This window comes from Rhipicephalus microplus, chromosome 2 (genome assembly GCF_043290135.1).
Source record: "Rhipicephalus microplus isolate Deutch F79 chromosome 2, USDA_Rmic, whole genome shotgun sequence".
Taxonomy (NCBI): Eukaryota; Metazoa; Arthropoda; class Arachnida; order Ixodida; family Ixodidae; genus Rhipicephalus; species Rhipicephalus microplus.
Window position 1 is genome coordinate 189,914,175 of NC_134701.1, and position 22,949 is coordinate 189,937,123.

At 45.1% G+C, this 22,949-nt stretch overlaps 1 protein-coding gene across 2 annotated transcripts in view; it reads left to right on the forward strand.

Annotated features, from left to right (window-relative positions):
* Window positions 1-10,989: 10,989 nt before the first annotated feature.
* Window positions 10,990-22,949, forward strand: part of LOC119169378 (uncharacterized) — a 44,258-nt gene continuing 32,298 nt past the window's right edge. Inside the window, exons 1-5 of one of the 2 annotated variants that reach the window (XM_075887174.1) lie at window positions 10,990-11,179; window positions 12,279-12,410; window positions 14,469-14,587; window positions 16,653-16,757; window positions 18,429-18,524. In XM_075887174.1, the coding sequence (XP_075743289.1) occupies window positions 11,137-11,179; window positions 12,279-12,410; window positions 14,469-14,587; window positions 16,653-16,757; window positions 18,429-18,524 (495 nt within the window). In that variant the 5' untranslated portion in view covers window positions 10,990-11,136. The remainder of the gene's footprint in view (window positions 11,180-12,278; window positions 12,411-14,468; window positions 14,588-16,652; window positions 16,758-18,428; window positions 18,525-22,949) is intronic. The other variant, XM_075887173.1, reaches the window with a different exon arrangement.

Genomic DNA, 22,949 nt, shown 5'->3' on the forward strand with positions numbered 1-22,949 from the left:
CTTTGTCCAGACAGAAGTTCCGGATATCCGGAACATCTCTGCCTTAACTACCTCGTAGTTGTTCGCGTTCTGCTGACTGAGTCGCGCAACAGCTTCATTTGCCTCGCAAGGCAGAACCGTGAGTAGCCCTTGACACCATGTGTCTCGCTCAAATGACAGTTCCTCGCCGGCATCGCCGTGCTCACTGCTGGATCGGCTAACCCTGCTACCCTCACTGAGGCGAATCTTTAATTGCAGTAACTGCACTTCCCGTTCTCCGGCCTCCCTTGCCGCTTCCCTTGCCGCTTCTCGTTCTTTCGCCCTTTCTTTGCGCTCTCTTTCCTTTTTCTTCGCGTTTTCTCTCTCTTTCTTTTTTCTCTCGGGCCAGTGCCCACTTTTCTCTGGCCTGCGCCTGTTCCTGCTGCTCCTTAATCCATTGTCTCAGTTCGGCGCCCTCGAGGCCTAACTGTTTAACGTATGCGATCCACTTATCAAAATCCATACACTCCATACTGCAACTGTCACTATATGCCACTATAAAAACAGCGCAATCATTGCAGTATGCAACCGCTTCAACTGTGCGGCTCTATCACGACGCTGTCCGCACGGTTCTCGTTCACCACTCACTGTCTTACTCTTGTACGGAACGTCCTGTCTCGCGGACGCCAGTTTTGTTACAAGCTGCCACTCTAGCGTCGCCAGCGCGAAGTCGGCGACGGGAATGACAGCAGGTTGGTTCGTTCCGTACGCAAGCAGGGACAGTGAAGAGATCAGAGACGTGAGAAAACAAAACAAACTTTACTCTAGTGATATTGCAGCACACAGGATCTAATACAACACTTCAATACAACTAACAAAATACATCGACACTTGATACAACTAAAGAAATTTATAACAGAAACAATAAATCAGCTTACGAGAGAGAACTATTACAAACTACACAAACTAACAAGAATAGAACGACGGAGTAGGAAGTTCGAAGATATAAACAGGTGAAGGCATACGTGTGAGGACCGGCAGCGTTGTGTCCCCGACGATCGGATGCGAGAAGTCGAAGAGAGTTCTGGCACGACTGCGATGTCGGCGGTGTTGCAACGCTGGTGGCTCCGGGAGGCTAGTGCTTGCAGGTGACTTCGAGCAGGTTGAGCTAACTCGAGGCGAAGTCCCGATGTCTACGTTGCAGACGTTAATATCGCGTCACAACTAGACGAACGGCTAAGTTTAGGTGGCCAGCCGATACAGAGCCACACTAAAAATTTCTAGAAGAGATGCTTGTTGATCTGTTTCTACACCATGTTGGTCAGCGACTAGTCTGCCTAGCAGGGCAAAGTCCTGCGCTTAAATCCCCCTCGTGTCTCCTCGCTCTCTTTCTTGGGGACAAGAGACCTCTATCTGGGTCCAATCATGCGCGTTTAATTGATGGGAAACTCCGCCCCAAAAATATTTTGACCCCACCCCTTTTTAATTGAGAGAGGGCCCTCAACTAGCGAGAGTGACAACCTGTCGGGTTGTTGTCATACGGCTTGGCCACCAGAGCGTTTCCCACGCTTTTCCCCGTGGGAGCGGTCAAACGTTTGGCTTTCAGCTGGTGCGTCTTGTAGTCTAATCCTTGTTTGGGGTATACCGCGGCCTTCTACGACCTTGCAGACGCCGCCACAGTTACAAAAGGATTAACCGTCGGCGGCGACGTTCTAAGAAGAGCACCCCATTTCGCCCTTCTCGGCTCCCTTTCATGCGCCGCCTTTCTCATGGTCAGTAGGGGAGTACGGCGCCCGTTAATTGCCGTGACGCGGTGTCGCCAAAAATAGCCGTCCGTGACAATTTGCAAACTTGCCTTAGGCAGGCTTGATGTCAGGAAAGCAATTGCGTTAATATACGGCTGTTTAATAATACGGCTGTTTAATACGGCAATAAGAGTGTTTTAAAACAGCGAAAGAACAAGCAGTCGTCGCACAATGCGAATAGCGTAACGAGTTGGTCGTCCGATGCTCCAACCCGTCACAAAAGTTTGTTTTTGTTTAGCTAATAACTGTGGCGCATACCCACTTCAAGCATAATTCCTCATCGTCGTCAGCCACTGCATGAACAACCGAAACAAAATTCCTGGCAGTAGTTTAATGAATACCAAGCTTCTCAGAAAAATGTCGAAAAATAGCATAGCGAATGTCAGCCTACTACACAATTTTTTTTTTATTATTAAGCAAGTGTGCTTGCAGAAGTTATCCAATGAGTGTTTAGAAAAGGCTCTGAAAGGCCGCTCTTTTAGCTTTCGCTGTGGCTGTGCTGCGCCTTCCTCGCCGGCCTGGAGTTTTTTTTTTTTATCCAGTAGTTTACAGTTGCGTATTGATGACAAGAGCAACATGATTAGTACCAACACTAGAAGCTTGTAAGCTTTTATGTAGCGCTTGTGCATGCAAGGATGGCAGCCCATCTAGTGCTATATGGACACAAATTTTAGTAGATGGTGCTCAAGTAAAGAAATGACGTTAACCCAACGTGATGCCTGTGTTACGAGAGTACATACGTAATGTTTATAAAATTAGATAGCCACTACTAGACCATTAATGGACGTTTCTGTAATGTCATGCCTGCACATGACCTTTTTTCGAAGCAGTTCCAAGTTCCAAGTCTGCTTTGTGGTATAATACTTGATTGTCACGCAGAATTATTGAGTTAAATATCTTGTGGGACCCTGATATTTATTCGCATTCGCTGGGCCAAGGCTACCAATAACGCTTTTTTCAACGCTCTCGCAATCAAATTACTGATGCCTGTTCTTGCTGTTCCTGGCTATATATAAACTGTCATTCACCTGTGGATCATACCTGCATAACACGGCTCATGGTTTACGTAAATGGGTCACGCGTGTCTCGAGGAAAGTCTCTGACCACGTATGCCTCGGGGTTATCGATTTTCAACTTATTTAGATCATGGCGACAGACACATTCATCAAACTCTCTTACCATCCCATAATAATTTTGGTGTACCCCAACCTAAAGAAGGGCCATCACGAGAGCGACCAGACATAGGACACACGCCTAAAGTACCTGCATTCGACTAAGAAATAGTTCGCATTAAAAAAAGTGATTCTGGCTATCCAGACTTGGATTAACCGGCAGATATGTCTGGCGAGTTCAGCAATTTGTTGACGTGACTGTGACCATAATATAAGCGTGTGCTCTGATTTGGGTGCACGTTAAGGAACCCCAGGTGGTAAAAATTACCGGAGCTCTCCACTATGGCGTCTCTCATAATCATATCGTGGTTTTGGGATGTTAAACCCCACATATCAATCAACCCTCTCAAGTGCTATTTAAAATTTGTGTATCTGTTTCATCTTAATGTTGTGCCACATCTGTGCAGGTGCGCTGCGGAGCTTCGCTGGTCATCAACCTTCACAGGGTTCTACCTTCAGAGCTCTTGAATTTTTTCGCTTGTATGAAGCGCGGCCAAGTTATGAAATGCATGCCTAGCTTAGAGGCAAGCAGGGTCGGGCAAAGTCTTGCAAGCACATATTGTAGGATACGCTACAATTATAAAAAAATCTATTTCTTTATAATGTTATGTTGTGGGCGCGAAACTTGAAAAGAACGTACACTTGAAAACAGTTCCGAAACGTGACTTTATACATATTTGTTCAAAGTGTGCCCACACCGGCAAAATCACGAGGGCACTGAATTTTGGGACGCATTGGCGATCCCTCAAAACAAGAAAAGGCTGCCGCGAAATTGGTATCGTGTCTGAGAGGCAAATTGCATCTCGCCTCCGCCGTTTCCCAGTCTTCCCCGCACGTCAAAAGACATCCTAGGACGAAGAAAAGAACCGGCTGGGAGAGGCGGGGGAAATCTTCGAGCACGGTGACGTTTGCCTTCGAGTCCACGTGGGCTCCCAGAACAGTCCATAGCACAGCCCAGGAAATCACCGCAGCCCGAACATCACCCTCAATCGCGCTGAAACTTCGAATCGGGCTTTCGTATGTCGCCGCCAGGCAGTCGATCGTACCTTCGACGTCCGCGAGGAGCGTCTTGTCGCAGGCACGTCTTTTGGAGACGAGCTCCGTAATTAACCTCGACACAAGGCGGGAACCTAGGCCGGCAATCTTGACAGCCGGGGGCACGCCCAGCGAGTACCACGGTTCGTCCAGGTAGCTCGCTTCCAGAGGTCTGCTCCAGGCACGGGCATAGTTGACGTCCACAACGTCTCCGCTGCTACCCGGCGTGACGCTGCTCGTTGCTGTGCGGTAGCCACCAAATTCGACCGTTAGCATCCAGTTGGTCAACGCATTCGGCGTCATGTCGGGAAAATCGGCGTAATAGCCTTCGAAGTTGTCAGGCTTGGGGCGACTGAACAACTCCGCGTGCACTCCCGCCATGACCTCGTCGCTGTTGAAGGTGCAATTACTGTTCCGTACCGGCGTTCGCAGAACGACCTTGCTGAACGACCGGCTGATTCTCCGCATCAGAGCCACGACATCCCTCGAGACATTGTCGTCGACTACGGAGGCCATGTACGGGTACTCAAGGGCGTAGTGGAAGACTCGTTCGGCGTTGCGGAAGCACTGCCACCTGTGCCTATGCAGAACAGTGCTTCGAGGAGCTGCTTGTTGCGCCGATATGATGCGTCCACTTGTGAATGGGACGAGCGCTTGTATACAGAGCCAGGAATAAAGCTGCGCAAAATCGGCCTCCCCGAGCTTCTCTTCGAGAGTGAAGAGGGCCTGGAAGTAAGAGCCGGTGTACACAGCGACCGGCATATTGCGTTCCTCTGGTATGCTCATGAAAACTTGGAACGCCTTGAGCCAACGGTCTTTCGAGATGGCTCGCGAAATTTGGTGTACGGAAGCTGTAGTAGAGAACCAGACACCGTCTTTGCCTTTTTCGCTGTCGACGAGAGAAGAGCTCAGGGAGGTCACCAAAGTTGACACTAAGCGGGATATGTTTCTGAATAGTTCTTCGTACTCTGAGGTGTTATCACTTTCGGAAAAACTCTCGTATATGGCGCGAACGTATCTGTCGTGTTTAGCGGAAGCTGTGCCATTCAAATGACGCTTCGACTCTTCCAGAAGTGTTGCCGTGTTTTCTGGCTTCTGTATTGACACTCGTTGTTCTACGTCGTATTCCACCGACACGTCCAGAAGCACGGGAATGTGAACGACTTGTGACATGTAAAACATGACCTTCAACACGTCAGGCGTAGATGCGTTCTCTGCTGCAGACCCTAAAGCAATGCCACCTTCAGCCAGAACGTGCTTGACGTTGGAAGTCTGGTCGTCCGAGAGCGCGACAATGTTGTCGCACGCGACCAGATGCGTCGCAGCCTTCTGAACTGCTGTCTGGTTGCTGGCAGTACGCTTCGACGAAATGACGACGTTCTTTCTGGCGCTTCGGGTGACGTGCCCCAGGAATGCCGAAGCGAGTACTTCCGCGATGGTCTTGCCCGGATACTTGTGCGACCAGGACCCACACACGTACGCGTGGAAGTCTTCGCAGGGTTGCACGTTATCGTCCAGGGCGTCATTGAGCAGCGCTCCGATTCGGCGGCAAGCTTCGTTGCGGCAGCGCCTCACTCGCAACGGGCCACGGGGATCGGGCGGAACGGGGTACCGGCCGTATCTGCTCCGACTCTTGTGCCAAGCAAGCACGCCGATGAGGAGCGCGACTGAGATGGCGGCTACCAGGAGCACGGTGGAGTTGGCCAGGAGACACGTCTTGCCCGGACTGCGCTGTGGTGACCGCTGCAGAGACGTTGTGGCCGCGGTGCGACGAAGCGCGTGCTTGTCCTCTTTCTCGGGGCCGGGTTCCTGTGAGCGAAGAAGTAATGAGATATATCGCTCACTGTGTCATGTGAATGAAACAAAGCCACATATTAAGCACTAAGAAGCACCAAGTTGGCTTCATTCCGTTAGTTTTTTCGTGCGAGCATAAATATGAACGTAAGTTCATTTTTCAGAGCGTCTTGGGTTGGCGGATATGGAGGTATAGATATACGCCATGTTCTAGTTCTATATCCACGCCAAATGGTAAGCACAATTCAATGACAGGAGGACGATACAAATTTCTGAGCTTACAGATTTCATGTGAATCCAGTGCTAAATGACGTTTGCAATAGCAGCATAGTTGCTTGATACAAAGATGTACAAGCCACGTTGTTTATAAGCGACAGTAATGTATTACAGGCTACAATTATAATTTATGGGGATTCATGTTCTAGATCTATGATATAGTTTTTAGGTCTTTTCATGAGCATCTATCAATAGAAATGCAAGCACAAGGTCATTCGTGCACCTTGCACCTCTACGAAAAGTCTCTGTGACGGGGAAATAAAAAGCGATGCAAAGCAGTGGCGTAGCGACGGGAGTGGCACACAGGCCCGTGCTTCCGCTTTGAGAGCAAAAAAAGACCATTTCAAATAGCCCATCCATCCCCCCCCCCCCCCAAAAAAAAATCAGCTTGCGTGCTATAGATACAAAGTAAAATTTCTAATTTTATCGCCAGTGAATGCACATTATTGCAAACATTCGTATAACAAATTAACTAGCGAGCATGGTGTCATGTAAGAATGAGCAAGCATCTACGAATTTCTCTCGATGAGTGCAAAGACAAGATTTCCTAAAGCTGGCACGATCAACATAGCAAACTGATGTCAGCAAATGCTTCGCGATGGCTCTAACTTATTTAAAACAAAAACATTAGGCAGATGACAATCCGACTACGTCGTCGAAAGCAGCGAACTCAATGCAGTGAGATTAGGTTAGGCCATAGAGTTTCCTAAAACTAACTAGAGGGCACTCTGGCGCTGCGATCGTTCAGCGACCATGGGAATGATGGGTAGTACACACATTTGCCTAGTCTTCGTACTTGCGGGCGGCGAATCGTACTTGCGGCTTCGTTTAGTGCTGTGTTTCGGTTTTGTTTTAAAATAAAGATTTAACTTTTTTTGGACTTCGTGACCCAATTTTGAAAGGTAAGTCTAAAATAATGAAGTGGTGAAGCACAATCGCAGAACATTTGCTGATTTTTGTTTCGTGAGAAAACAGCTCCAAGCCATAGGAGCACACACGGAGCCAAAATCAGGCCAGAAGTACGAAGTTTAGATATGTGTGTACTACACATCATTCCTATGCTCGCTGAAGCGCCGTGCGTTGCAGCTCCCATAGACACTAGCGCCAGAGTTCCCTCTAGTGTATATTAAGAAACTCTATGGGTTAGGCGGCGTCTTTTGAACCGACAGTGCTTATAAAAATCTTGCAATGGGTGCGCGCGGGGCTTTTACAACTGTTGCCGCGCTAAGTAATGCTTGGGGAGCTCCATGGGCGGGAAGACAGACTAGGGAGACAGAAACGTCGGGTTTCAATCTGCGCAAGGCAACTTCTCATTACTTAGTACTTGTCAAAGAAACAAGGGAGGTACCCTGATATGATTAAGGTTTGCTTTCCTTGCGGAACAATGCTTACTGGAAGAGGACGGGTAAAGAGAGGGGTACATGAGGTCAAGAAAGTGAGGAGCGGGATAGGTGCGAGTCTGCAGCTATGACCAAAGTAGTTCGCTCATTCGCGGGGATTTCGTTATTAGCGGCGGTAAGGTTAAACGGCTGAGAGTCTGTTCGAGCGGGAATTTTTGTGCCTGCCTAAAAATTCTGAATTTCGATAGAGGAGCTTAAGCGCGCATACCTCTCATGACTATACGCCGATGTTCTCTGGCCGTCCCAGGATTCATTACTATAAAAAGCAGAGAACATCAGCGTAGTCACAGGAGGGGTGGGGGCTCAAGCTCCACTACATGAATTTTGCACTTTCAGGCAGGCGTAAACATGCACGCACGAACATGCACGACAAATATAAGAAAGAGAAAAAAAATATTTGGCTACGCCATGGCTAAAGAAAGTGATTCTGGAAAGAAATGAAGGATGGCACTACAGAATGCCTTAGTCCAACTGCTGTTCCAGGAGGGTGCTTTCCAAACAACTAATAATATCACCCCGGAACCATTCACTGTCTGACAGTCCGCCTGTAAGCGCTCGCCAATTAAGATGGCGTGCTCCTTTGCAATGTTTTCCCCCATTCACCCACACGCTACACGTGACGCGTAACAAGGTCTTCCCGCGATTTCACTTTTGGCAAACCAGCACACCAACGTCGAAACTGGTGCCAGCGGTGACTTTTCGCATGGACTGTCCCTTACACCCTGTAGTATAGTCATACCCAGGCTCCGTCGAAGGGTTGCTGATGAATTCTTGTGCTCCACCTATTAGCAATAAGGTAATTCCGGTTACGACTTTCTGTCGGCCACAAGTTGATGCAGAGTTTCCTGGTGACACTTCTCACTTTCATAAAATAAGGTTCCTTCGATGGAAGCCAGACTAAACCACCGCCACAAAAATATTGTGATGGGCTGAAAGAGTGCGGTCCTCGTCTCACCGGTTTCTGGTCGGTGTTATCCGGCTGTTCACGAACCTCTCCGCCGACACCTCGCAAGGAGAGTCGGCGGTCCTTGGCCGGAGAGGCATCCTTCGCCACTGGGACATCAAGACGCCTCGCCAATTCCGGATGCCCATGCACGTCAGTCAGCGAGGTAGACCGCTCTTGGCGGATGCGTGGAGACTCGCGCCACTCTTTCGCATCACCGCTCTTCTTCGTCTCCAGCTTATCAGCCATAGGGATGACCTATGGTATCACACTGCATCGAACGGCGGCCAATTGATGCCACGCGTTTAGTCAGCTAGCATTATCAGGAAACAAGGGGCAGTTATGAACTGGAAACGGTTACTTTATCCTCGCATGGCTGCTTCAAGTATATCTTGTTTGCTTTAAAATATGATTAGCTTAATGTTTATCGACTGTCTAAGGACAACCTGGAGTCATCTTCAGAAGTATATCTCTGCGGCAGAAGCAATACAGACGAAGTGATTTCAATTTAAGGCATTTAAATGTATTTCGCGAAGCAACAGTTAGAACATCATTATATAAATCTGCGGTGGCTCATGACACATGGTTAACGGCAGAGAAAGGCGTGGCCTTCGGGAACACTAACTGCTTGGGAACCCTAATTGTGTTCAACGTTTGAATCGAATATTACTTATGTGATTCTTAAAGAGAAAAGAAGAGAAAAATGAGCCTCGTAACTGTCTGCATCAGAGTGTGAGACCTCAACAGTAGCTCACAAGAATGGGGGTGAGGAGGGATTAAAAGGATAAGATTAAAAGTTATATATAGAGAAAGGAAGGAGAGAGTGAGGCGCAGGGACTGCGAGCAACGGAAGTAAAAAGGAGATAGGAAAGATGGACACGGTCGCAGGAGTCCGAGGACGGGGCACCACTCGGCGAGAGCTCATGTCGGTGGCAAGAGATTGCGTAGGGGGAGCCCCGTCGGCCAGAGCTGCGCTGTCGTCGGAGATCGCGGGGGCACAACCAGTCGGCACGAAATATAGAGAGCAAGTCATACATCTCGCTATACATACGATTATTCATGTCACTTACCTCTGTAGAAGAGATTGCCTGAATACGCCGGGCTCGAGTGAAGCGACCTGAACCTTTCGCGTGACTCTCTTCTTCTTCTTCGTCCAACGTGCAAATCATTTACGCATTCAAGACGACGACGATGATGACTCGTTGTTCATAAATTCAGTATGTATGATCCGCCCGACTCATGGCCGATCCCCCAGAGTGGGTAGGTGCCATTGATCCTAGGGGCATAATCATCGTATTCATCATGGGCCGAGAATTGGCGAAGTGAAGATGTCTTACGGAAAAGACATAAAATCTAAATCACAATAAAATATCAAATAGACGAACATAGAGTTACGTAGTCAAGCAGGTATGCAGGCAAGAGATTACAAGTTGCAAGAAATGGTAACCACATAGATGGTAATTCAAGTAAAGATCATTTTTTCCATGATAAACATTGCGAAAATGAATGAAGTAGAATATCATAGCCAGCCGACATTGTAACGTTCTTGTTTCACAAATACGGTAAAAAAGAAGAAAACAATAGTGAGTAGTGATAGGGTTAGTGCAGAGATCTCTTGTTGTAGGCGTTACGTATCATGTGATATTATTATGAGCTGGCAGCTGACAATCATTCATCGCGTACTACCTGAAGTCAGAAAGTTTGCTACCAATCAGAAATCAGAAAGTTTACTGCCTGAAGTCAGAAAGTCAGAAAGTAGTAATTGTAATGTAATGAAAAAAAAAAATGGACGACAAGATAACTTGCCGCTAGCAGAAAGCGAATCTTCGATCTTCGAATGTAATAATATTGGTCAGCTACTAGATAGCTGTAATATTACGTGCTACGTGACGGCAACAGGCAGAAAGAGTGTTCCACACTCGCCCTCATAGGTACTAGAGGCGCTGACCAACATTTAAGCGGTTTCGGAGGCGCTTTCTACAGCAAATGCGAGCCAGTGTCTACCAGTGTCTCGGGAAAAGAATTATTTTGTTAGCTTCTATTGCGCAGATACCGAGTATGGCTATTTTATTCCCGCACATTACCTCTTAACCTCGGTGCATTTTCCTCACATTTCATTCTCCTTCTTAAATGCTGTAGGTACAACACAATACGTTTCTTGCTTGTCAGAGGGTGATTGATACTTCAAAGTGCGGAGTGCGGGAACCATTTACATCCGTTTGATAACGGAATGATTCTCGAAGCGTCGAACATAGCGGCATAGATCTTTCCGCAGGGGGATGACATGGAGCAAAATTAGCTAACCACTTTTAGAACTAAGTATTAGTATAATGGTGAGGCATCAATAAAGCAGAATGGAGCATTTAGTCTCATATTTCTTCAATTTCAGTATTCTGCATGCACCCGTAAGTTTTCAAAATTCGCGCGGCTAAAACAATCAACTTTACTGGTTAAAACCATGCAAACACTGCGTTCAAGCACAACCTATTTTAACAATATTTAACGTATTTAAAAATTTTCTGCATTGTGAGAGCTTTACGCATACGTTTACTTTCGTGGTAAAAACGTTGTTGGTAAATATGGCTGATAAAGCAACGGCGTTGGATAATGCCAATTTCCCATCAACATCGTCATCAAACGCGTGTTTGCACAGTAGTTTTGCATGTTCAAAACTCTAAGCGCGAGCGTCAAGCAGTTTGTTTTCATTGCCTAGTTTGTTCTATGCGCAACTTTTCAAGCAGCAATCGTGGACAATGACATCTCGAGCTGAGAAAGCCGTACGTTTCCTCGTGTCTGGTAAGTGGAGCCCGAACCATGGAATCTAGAAAAGTGGTTCGTGCTGAGGGATACAAGAAGCTGTGAGACTTGGTGAGCGATTGAGTGGCGTCCCTGCCAGCTTAATTATTACGTTGAAAACGGTGCTTGTCATTTAGTGAATGATAGGCGTTTATTGCATACGTATTCGATGTTTATCCTGGCTCCGGTACTTCCCGCAAAGTACGCTTCGTACGCGGTTTGGGTTAACGAGGTCCGGCGCAAGTGTCGAATGTTGAAACGCGTGCTCAAGTACTTTCCATGGCCGTGCCACGACGTGGAAGCTACCCTTTTTGGCAAGGGATCTTAGCTTCCATCTAATACTCTGTTGATCGCCCCGTGATGTCGAACTGTCATTTGTTGACAATAGATCTCTAATTCCATGACAGATATCTGGACAAGAGATGGCTCTTTTCACCGCCTTCCTTACAAAATTGAGTGGCTTGTTTATTGCGCGGGCTGGTGCACGTGGCATGGTATGCACCAAGCGTGCGTTTCATTCTTCCTTCCTTCTAGTTATTGACAGCAACACGTCTAGTTCCTGGGTTCTCTTTAATTAAATCTATTGGCTTACTTTCACGTTCACAACTGTGATATCTCGCATTGATTATTTTGACAACTAGTCAGAATTTGTGCGTTATGCTTTTGCGTATGGCTGCCATTTATGTGCTGGAACATAGTTCGTATTGTTTTGTCAGGCCTTTCCTTGCAGGCTTTATTTGCAAGCATTGGTATTTTTATTTATCTATTATTCATTGAATATTCTGAAGCAGATGTAGTCATTTTGCATGTGTCATAGCATGCTACTGCAAGAATTTCAAAGTACTATATTGATGTACATGTTGTCTTTTCTTTTTTTTTGTACATGAGGAGAAGAGAGCTTTCAAGCCTTTGTTCTAAATAAGACTTGCTAAATTGGTTATTCATAAATGCAGTAACACTGACTTCATATCTGCAGAGCATCTTCGTAATTCAAGGCATATTACAGCAACACATCGTATCCATGACTTGTGACTTCTGACGCGAGATGTGAACAGTTTGTAAAAATTTAGCTATAACGTACTGTCATCTGGCATTGTAGGAAATGGGAAGCTTGAGAGTTCGGGGCAAACGATGGAGCACATTCGCAAGCTGCGGGCACTTGCCAAAGAAGCTGGTCTCTCGGCAGATCACATGTTGCAGCTGAGCACGGTCATCACTGCACCTGACACTCGTAAGTTTTCTGCATCTTCTCATTGCTGAGCAAAACAAAAGAAGTTGCGTGAGTTCGAGATCATGTGCTTTGTTGGGAATTTGAGTATCTGCCCGAATGTGCCAGAGTCTCAACACTGTGGGTCGGCAGAGTCCTGCTATTTGTATGGCAGTTTTTAAGGGCACTCAATTGTCACTGCTGTGTATGTCACGGGCATTTTTTTCCACCATAGTTACTTGTGCTTTTCAAATCGATAATGCATCACATTACCACCTTTCACAGAAAGTTTTTGTTTTGCTAACATGCAGACAGACTGATTTGTGGTATCGCTTACCTGTCTCAGTATCCTAATGGCTGCGGCTTTTTTTTTCTGCTGAATTTGGTGCAGCAGATTCAACCCTAGCTTTGATGGTCACATTTCAACAAGTTCAGAAGGGAGGAATGCCTGTGTACTTGTATTTACATGCATGTTAAAGAAAATAATTGGTGATCAAGTATTATCCAGAGTCCACCTGTATAGTGTGCCTCACACACGTCACAATTGCACAATTCGTTCAGCATGTAAGACTATAAAGTAGAAATATTTAAATCATTTAAGAATGGTAGACGATAGGAAGCGTTTGTGGAAAACCAGCGTACTATCAGGGGAAATTTCTATTCCCTTATGAAAACAATGCCTTTGTAAAAATGTTGACTCACCCTTGATTCAGCTCTGCAGCTTTTTGTGTCCAACAGCTGCTACTCCATCATTGCCATACACCTGATGACCGCAGAAAAATGAATGATAACCAAGAAATTTTTAATGAAAAAAGGTCGAATACATAACTACCTAACCACAATGTGTATGTGAGGAAGGTCACTGGCACATAGAGCTAATCGCTTTCCCACGGTGGGATCAGATATCTTTGAGACAGGTTTGTGCTTGGCATGCAATTTATCTGGTCACCTGGCTCGATTGCCTTGCCTGTTCAACACTTACCACAGACAGAAGGACTACTACTAACTACTATGTATGCCAGTGCTTACCATTTTATGAGGTCTTGTTTCTTGCTCAACAGCATTAAATAATGCATTCGGCACTATTTCACTTATATTTATTTTAGAAAAATTTTACAGGCCCTGTTGAGCATTGAGTAATGGGGTCATTGTTTAAATAACAGGTGAAATACAGTGGAATCAGCTCAAAAGTACATTTAAAGCAAGTGTACAGTGAAAACAAACAACAAAAAAACATGGTGAGCAAACAGGAGAACAAAAGAAATCAAGGCAGATTAAGTAGGACCTGTGCACAGATAAGGAGTATGCACTTATGACAGTTTGATCAGAAAGATCTTTCCAGTGAAGTGTAGCTGATAAATTGAGGCATGAGATACAGCTAACAAATTGAAGGCAGTAGTTTTTCTGAAAATGTGCTTGAAGCTAAGATGATTAATTATTCTGGATAACATGTGTGTCGGTTTCTTGTGTGTTCTGTATGATTTTTGAGTCATCTTCAGCAACAAAACCTTATTGTGTCTTTACTGCACAGTACTAGTTCGGTAATGGCCTGCACTTGCTTGAGTGATTTTTCTTTATATTTGCTGAAGGACATCTGTGGCACAGTGTGCACTGCATAAAAACCCGCCATTATTGTAGGCCTCTGTGGTCAAAATGCGGCAGCGAATTTTCTTGTACAATGTGCTGCAATTGTGCGACAGTTTCCCAATTCGTTACATCAGCTTTAGTAATTGGTGTGAGTGTGGTTCCTGGCTATAGCAGCCATTCTTCAAAGGGGTGGGAATGAAAAATAAAAAAAATGCTCATGTACTCTGATATAGGTGCATGTTAAAGAACACCAGGGAGTATCCATTAATACGAAATTGTTAATTACACCATCGTTGATTGTAATCATGGTTCCGGTAGCTTGTGTAAAGGGTCCCACGTTTGTATTAAAAAATTCTAGAGCTTTGAGATCGTTAAAAAACTCTTCACTAATATTCCGCTTGTTGTATCTGTAGTCTATAAAACGATGGCATGGGCAATTGGACCACCTGAATTTGGTAGTCGTTCTCAGGGTCTGAATTGCAATGTGATTTCCAGGATCCCCCTTGGCAAAGCCCCTTCTCCAGTGCTTGGTGCCAGCCGAGAATGTCACCAAGCAACTCATTCTTGCTTTCTCCGGGGCTCTCTGCAGTGATTCGTTGTCCCCTGCTGTTAAGGTGAAAACCGCTTTTTTTCTCTTAGCTTATATGCAGGCTGTGCCCCAAAGCTGGCACCTTCATTGATGCATGCAATTGCTTGAGAGGCTTGTGCAGATATTGTAGTAGCTTTAGCAGGCACAGACTGTAGTGATTGTCACGACTGCAAATTTAGGTTTCATGTGTGATGTAGAAAGCAGCTTGACCAGTATAAAAAGTGTTATCAAAAGTTACTTTTAAAGGGGCTTCCGTGCCACTCATATAAGTGGAGGCTAATTATTATGCAAACCAGGCTGGTAAAGTTCTACTATAGTTGATAAAGTATTACAGTATTTTCAGTCTGCCTTGATGCCCTTGATACCTTTTCTTTACCCCACAAAGCTTCCTGCATAATTTCCGATCAGCTTAGTTATCGGCCTTACAAGGTTGACATAAGCACAGGAAACTTGATGCGGCATCCATAGACAAATTTCTATATGCTTGAGTGAATCTTCAAATGCTTAAATAAAGATTTACTCAAGCCATATTTCAAGTAAAAATGCCCATCGTGTGCAGAATATCATCGTGATCAGTGATTCTACACGGGACAGCGCTACGAGCCGCAAGCGTGCCACAAGTTCTAAAAACAATTTCTCCTCTTTTCCGAGCCTTGCAGTCCTCTGTGTGGCGTTGAGAGGTTGAATCTCTAACGCACAACGCAAATATGCCGTGATTGATAGAGCAGTCCGGTTAGGCTGCATGCAGCTGTCTGCGCTGCTTGTTGTTGTTCGTGTTCGTTGGTGTTCGTGCAAGCATTGCTAGGCATGGCAGCAGCGGTTTGCCAACAAGCACGCTGTCTCCCGAGGGATAGGGTTGCGGCAACCAGAAGTAGATGGCATTTCGAGCAGCGCGTCGGCGATGACGAATGCCACGTGATTGGGAGCGAACACTCGGTGGGAGGGCGGGGTGGCTTTGGGAGTGGATACCAACCAAGGGCAGTGAAGGAAAAAGCGAAAGGAAAGTGATTGTCACATTTTAAAAACCAAACGCACCTAACTCCGTTAATACTGCATTGTTTGAATAAACTTCAATTTTCATGGCTCAGTGGATGCTATACACACATGCACAACTTCTCCACCATCACTGAATTTCGAACTCTGGATGTTTCAGGGTGCCCTTTAATGGAAACAAACAAACAAGATGTTGAAAGCTCTCATGATTTGGAATGGTATTTGATATCTGTGGACCCGAAAGACATAAGTCTGATCCTGGCTGTGGTGGTTGCATTTCAGTAGTGGTTAAATGCAAGAAGCCTGTGTACTTTCAGATTTGGGGCACATTAAAGCATTCGAAGTGGTCAGAATTATCCAAAGATCCACATTACAGAATCTTCCATAGCCCTGCTTACATTAGGACGTTAAACCCCATGAACCGAACAGCCATTCATTTTCATTTGGTGTTAGATCATCTAATGCATTCTTTTTTTTTTCATAAAGTTTAGTAAAAATAAGTTTGATTAGCTTTCCTACATAGGCATTCAGTGGTAGTATATCCCGCTGCAACATGTGCGCTCTTTGCCATTTTCTTACACTAAAATGTTTGCGATAGATCCTATCAGTTATGCGCATCCTTAAAAGTTTGAATTTTTCATCTGTTGGGACAAAAAACATCATTTCACATTATCTATAGGCGAACCACTTCTCTATTCTACTTATCAGGTGTGTAATTTCCTGCATTTTGATATGGCCGCTTCGCTGAGCACAACCCTTCACCAAGGATTCATCATAAAACAAGTTCTTGTCTTAGTTTCAAATTCACATCTCTCTTAACATGTTGAAGAGTCACTCTTTTTTTTCATTTGGCTGAAATAACTTGATACAATGATTTATTGCTTCATAATTTGCAACATTTAATGAGCAGTTTGTTTTAGTGCTATCCACTGAAAACATTTTTGTGCGAAGGTGTTTGTGCACGGTGAAAGCTCTTTTTGACAACATTAACTTGGACTCCCCCACTAGGGTATGCCTCATATACAGATCACCCTTATAGACCGTGACCTAATGAAGTATAATTGGTTTACTTCATTTTTTTTCTTTTTTGCATATAGAGGGACATCATGCAGTGGATGGTTGCAGTACACCACTTGTTTGACAGCAGCTGCAATTTGGTGCTGCTCTGCAGGTCTCTGCTAAGGCTTCTTGACACATCACTGGTATGCTGTTTACAACTTGCTGGTCTTAGTGAGCATACTTTGTGGCAGCAAATAATAGAAAAAAAAAACAGGTGGCGCAGTGTCATAACTCACAGTTGAACTTTATTTGTAGTGAATGGTGTCCGTATAATAGAAGTGACAAACGTTAACGCGATACCGTAATATCGCGAGCGAGTGCCCTGATCCGAGCAAGAGGCACCTCCTTCCATTTTTCAGGAGATTTGAAACATGTGCCAATGCCTGAGCAAGCACCCCCCCTCCCCCTCTCGCCATATTTTGCCTACCTGTTGTTTGCTACAGAATCCTTCAACATTAGTTCCTAGGAACCCAAGGTGCGAGCATTTTTAAATATGTAAACAATTTCTTACTACCTTTTAGAAATTTGGTAAGCTTGTATAAGCCCGCATAATGTGGTTGTGAATTTAAAATAAAAGAAGTAATGGTATCGAGGTGCTAATAACGTGTACATACTCTAAACCTCGAAGTATTGCTTCGCAGAAACGTGGATTTTTATGATGCAGGGGTATTATTACAACACAGTGGCCCAGTGCTGCAGCGAAATTACCTTTTTAGCTGGGTCATGCATCACGTGGTAAAACACATCTAACCATTCGATTTAAATACTTAAAAATTTAGGAAGTTGCAAATTCGTGTTGAAGCGAATTCATATAGTGTACCATTCATTCCAATATTTCAAGTTTTCGAAAGTTTGCTCAAGCCAACTGAATATGATTGTCTGGCAATACTGTTCTCATACTACAGGCCTCATTACATTGTAAGAACACTTCAATGGAGCAGCTGTTAACTGGAAGTGTGATAGATACTGGCATATGTTGCAACGTGTCTGGTGTGCAGCTCTTTGATGCAGCTGTTCAATAGGAATTGAAGCAAGTTGTAATATTTTATTTTTGTTCAAGTTATTTATTCCAGCGTGCACTTGATTCTAGCAACTGCTGTCATATGGGCAAATCAAACGTTTGTCCTGCATCTTGTGTGAAATCTGTGATGCATGGAGAAAATCTAGACATTACTAAGCCGCCTACCCCCTCCTTCCCTCATTGTACCCACTTCGGCTGAAGAAGAGAGTGAGAGAATACAATGAGAGAAAGGCATGGAGTTGAATCACGATTGTAGCATCTGCTTTGCTACTTAAGGGGAGGAGGAAACAAAAGGGGAAAGCAAAAGACACGCCAAGAACAGGAGCGGAGGTACTAGTATAGCCTATTTTATAGGCCACTACCACTCAAAAATTTCAATAAGGCCCCAACTGATTTTCTGTGTGAAGACAGACCCAGTTAAGCTATACTGATATACCCTTAATTGAAAGGAACAAGATATCAGAACTTCTCATGATGTGAAATGGTGTTTGAGATTTACAAATCTAAAAGCCACGGAATCCGGCCTACTGTTTGATTAGAAAAGTGTCAGCGCCTGTCATATTTCCAGTATCTCAGAAAACGGAAAATATTTAGGAGCTGCGGATCTCTACTTGTGTCGGTGCTTTCAGAGTGGAACACAGTGAATAGATGTTCTTTCACCTTCATCTGCTTGTCGTAGTTCATGCATGTGAAGGCCTCGGGTCTGTGGTCTTATCCTCCCCAGCACAAGGCCACACGTTGGTGCTGTTGCCCTTTTTTTCAATTGTACACACATGGTCCTGTCCTTCTGCAGTCTGGTGATGCCGTAACCTTGCTGCTTCTTTTGGCCTCGGAGAGCACTGCGACGTCATTCACAAGGTCCGCGGTTTCCAAGGCGATGCAGAGAAAGGTGACTGTTGAGACCTTTGACATTGGGAAAGCGTGTTTGAATAGTGTGTGCTAGCGCGCAAAGCTGAATGTTCACCTCGCTGTGTTCAGATAGAAGCTCGCTCTCTCGCTCCCCTATCTCACCCGCCTTCAAGCTTGTGCACCTCTAGGTCAAAGTAAAACTTTCTAATGGCAGTAATGGTCGATATTTTCTCACTTGTGACTGCATGCAGTGTTTTTGAGAGTCGTGAAGCATAAGGGTGGAACAGCGGCGCCACCTGTGCCTTTGTGCGCCAAACCTGTTTACCTGCGCCATCCTGCGCTGAACAACTCCTGTTGCGCCAAACTCGTTTATCAGTGCTGTACTGTGCTGCAGCACGCACATTTAGTCGCACCCACTACAAGGTGCGACAGCCATCAAGCCTTGTGCTTGAAAATGTGGCTAAAACACTGTGTTTCACCAAAACAGTAATAGTTTCGGTTTCGTCAAGGCTGTAATCGCTCGAGCAGTGAAGTTCGATTCCAAGCACGTGGTCGCAAGTGCTGATGTGCGTGCTATCTCGACTGACATCAGCGCAAATGGCTCCTGAACCCTTCTACGAGCTGCGCTCTCAGTGCTAAGAGACTGTGTGAAAAGAACATGTCTCCCCTAAGCTGCCGGTGCGGCCGTATTCTCTTACATCGGCTTTTTATTAGAGTTACATGATAGTATTGGATGCAAAGAAATTAGCTGGCAGCCTGATCTCGTATATTCATACAGTTTGTCGCTATCACATTCAGTGAAACAATTTTGTTATAACTTGATTGCAGCTTACAGAAAACGAAAAAAGGATGACGGTAAATGGTGCTCAGAATAAGTCGAGCCGGTTTCCAAAACAGCCTAGCAAAGACAGGTGCTGAGGACAGTCCTTGAGCGCGAGTGTGTATATTATCATTCATGTCACCACTTTGCTCGGTTATATGGTGCTTATCGGCTCGCTTGTTCACGCTCGCGTATTCTAGTAAAAAAAAAGGGGGCGACTGTACAAAGCTAAAAAGTCGCAGTTTCACCACAAGGGCGAAGCAATGATTGGAAATGAAACAAATTGAAATGTTATACGAAGTGATGCTAGCAGATAACTCTTTTAGATTCGATCTAGATCTACAAGATACTAAAGTAAGAGAATGCACCCCCTCCAGGGAGAGTAGCGCTTTTCGCATTCTCTTCGCGAAGTGTGTGCAAGCCGCCCGCGGCTGGTTGCCGTGCAAGCATGCGCCCCAGTGATTGCGACCGTCCCCTTAGGTGTTAAGTTCATAGTTGCTGCTTGAGCGAACCCCTCTCTCGTGTCTTTTTCGCCTTGTTAAAGGCTAGGATGTTTCCTCTGTGCTCCGATGACAGGCCTCCCAAACGGAGTGATGTTATCACATGAGCCAGGCCCATAGCCAATTAATTGAGGGGTGCCTACGCGCCCGCCCCCTCCCCAAACTTCGGAGCGGAGGGCGGGGGCGGGGTGTTTCACTGAGAAAAAATAATGAAAATAAGTTTTTCAAGAGCTTCAAAAAAATGTCTCCCTCCCCCCCCCAAAAATTTCTGGCTATGGGCATGAGTCCTCTGAAAGACTGAGATAAACCAGTTCTTTTGATATGTGCTTACCTGCGGGTTGAACATACGGTGCACAGGGCTGTTATCAATTTGCACATCAGTAGTCACAGCTTCTGTGACTACTCCAAAACTCAAGTACCTTTTTCCATAGAGTGTGCTAAAATTAACTAGAGGGGACTCTGGTGCTGCGATCGTTCAGCGACCATAGGAATGATGGGTAGTACACGGATTTTCCTACTCTTTGTACATAAGGGCGGGGAATCGTACTTGTGGCTTTGTTTATTGCTGCGTTTCGGTTTTGTTTCGAAAGAAGGAATGAAGCCTTTCGAACTTCGTGACCGGATTTGAAATGTTAAGCATCAGAGAATGAGGTGGTGAAGCGCAGCTGCTGAACTCTTGCTGATTTTGCTTCGTGAGAAAACAGCTCCAAGCCACACGAACACACACAGAGCCAGAATTACGAAGATTAGACAAATCTGTGTACTACCTATCATTCCAATGCTCGGTGAAGCGCCGTGCATTGCAGCTCTTATAGACACTAGCGCCAGAGTTCCCTCTAATGTATATTTAGGAAACTCTATGACCTGTTTCTCTCCTAGAAGCAATTGAAAAACTTTCCTGCATCTGTACGAATGCTGTTCATGTTATAACAGTGCTGAGACAAGGCAAAGGTCTTCTCGATGCAGTTTTCTGTTCAAAAGCTGTAGCAAACAAACCAAGCTGACTAAGAAAATATCGCCTCTTTGTGAATGATAACTTGTCTTTAACACAACGGGAGGAGAGCAAAAGAACGTTTGTTTACAGGCATGCCACATGTCGTGAACTTATACAACTGCTTCTAATATGATTCGTTTCATATTTGGATTCAGCACTGATATTCATCTCTCAGTAGATGGAACGCCTGTTAAGTGGAACATGTTTTTCCGGTCCCTTCAGGTAACCTTTAACGAAGATCTGCTGCACTATACTTGGCAAGAACTTTGCTTGACAGCACTATGAAAGTTACACAACCAAAGTGCATGCCTTTTATCGCACGAAAAAATAGTACTTAGGTTAACGTATAATTTTCTATTTGTAATTGGCAAGTACTTAACCTATAATTTGCTCATTTTGCTTTGCATAAATAACTGCTGCTTTATTTCTTATGAGAGTCAAACAGTTATGGGAAGTCGTAGGTAAAATATAGTTACTGTTTGCTTTGCAATAACGCCTTCCTTATTTCTTTCAATTTTTTAGACAGCGCCACCTTTTCGACACACCCGTTTTCTGAAGTATACACGGCATCCATGATGTAGTAGCTCAGTGCACGGCCTGGAATGTGCTGTTTAGTACTCTAAGAAGAACATGCTTGTCACATATGGCACTAAAATGTACACCGAACCATCGCAGTGTCTCTTCCATACACATTTTAGTATACTATAATATATAGAATTTTCTGAACGCGCTAACGATGCGAGCAAGCAAAGCTGAAGGCGACCACAAGTTCCTATGCTACTTGTGAAGAGACTCGAATGTGGGGAAGCTTGAATGTCAAGATAAGTATTAGCAGAGTATAGCTGCCACACAATGGGTAGAGAGCTGCCTTGGCACATATATGTCATGTACGGCACCATGGTAACTTTAGTGCACCTTTATTCTCGCAGCAGTACTGTTGAACTTCGATAATACGTCCTTTGTTTTTGCAATGACACGCATTCTACGACGAATCAGTTTGGTCCCCTCAAAATCCCCATGGAAGTAATGTATGGTTAAAAACCTTGGTTATACAATGCAGTTTTATGCCAATCCTGCATCTTACGATGACTTTGAGATGACATCTGAAAGAAATAACCCCCTTTACTCGAATCAAACGTTTATATATTCATGAGGGCGAAACATGAACTTAGGTTCATTTCCTTATCTTCACAATTAGAAAAGTAGAGAGACTGGATGTCTTATTAAAAAGTAAAAGTAATTTTTTTGGAATTCATGCGATTCTATTTATGCCTCGATCGCATGTGTACGTACAGTGAAAGCTCGTTAATTCACACCTCATTAATTCGAAATTTTGGATAATTCGAAATGGTCGCCGCAGTCCGGTTCGCAGTGCATAGGAGACCATGCGTAAAACGATTCGTTAATTCGAACAGAAATTTCTGCCTCTACGGATAATTCAAAGCGCGCGCCGCCGAGCGTCATCATCGTCAAACACTAGTGGAAGCTTTTATGGCCGAACGATAGGTGGCACGACCAGTTTTTTCGAGCTTCAAGTGGCCTCCAGACAAAGGGCGAGCAAAGTATGGCCTCCAAAATCCAGGGAGCATTTTTTTTTTTTTCCGTAGCCTTCCCACTATCTGAACGCCTGGCGCCACTTGTATACGCGGGATGCTGAGGAGTCGGCGGAGTAGTCCTAGCAGTCCTAGGCCTCACCCGGCACTGTCACTTTGTTCCTCAAGCACGTTGTTCATTCACGCCGTCGAGGCGTCTTATTCCGCATCAAAGTTGCAAGATGCCGCGGGGAAACTACTGCGCAAAGACTGTCAAGGAGAAGGTGGAGATTTTGCGAGAGGTTGACCAAGGGAACTCGAGCGAATACGAAATTGCGAGGAAGCACAGCATACCTCCGAGCACGTTGTCAACTTAGATACGCAACAGGACGACCATTAAAAACGCCTATGAAGCCGAGGATTTTGGCGCCAGTCGAAAAAAGCTAAGGACAGCGAAGTTCCCAGAACTAGAGTCAGCTTTGATTATCTGGGTTAAAGAAATAAGAGCCCACATTATCTCATTGAGCGGCCCTATCATCATGGCCAAGGCAGCCGATTTCGCCCTGCGCTTGGACATTGAAGACTTTGTCGCCTCCGAGGGATGGTTTCATCGTTTCAG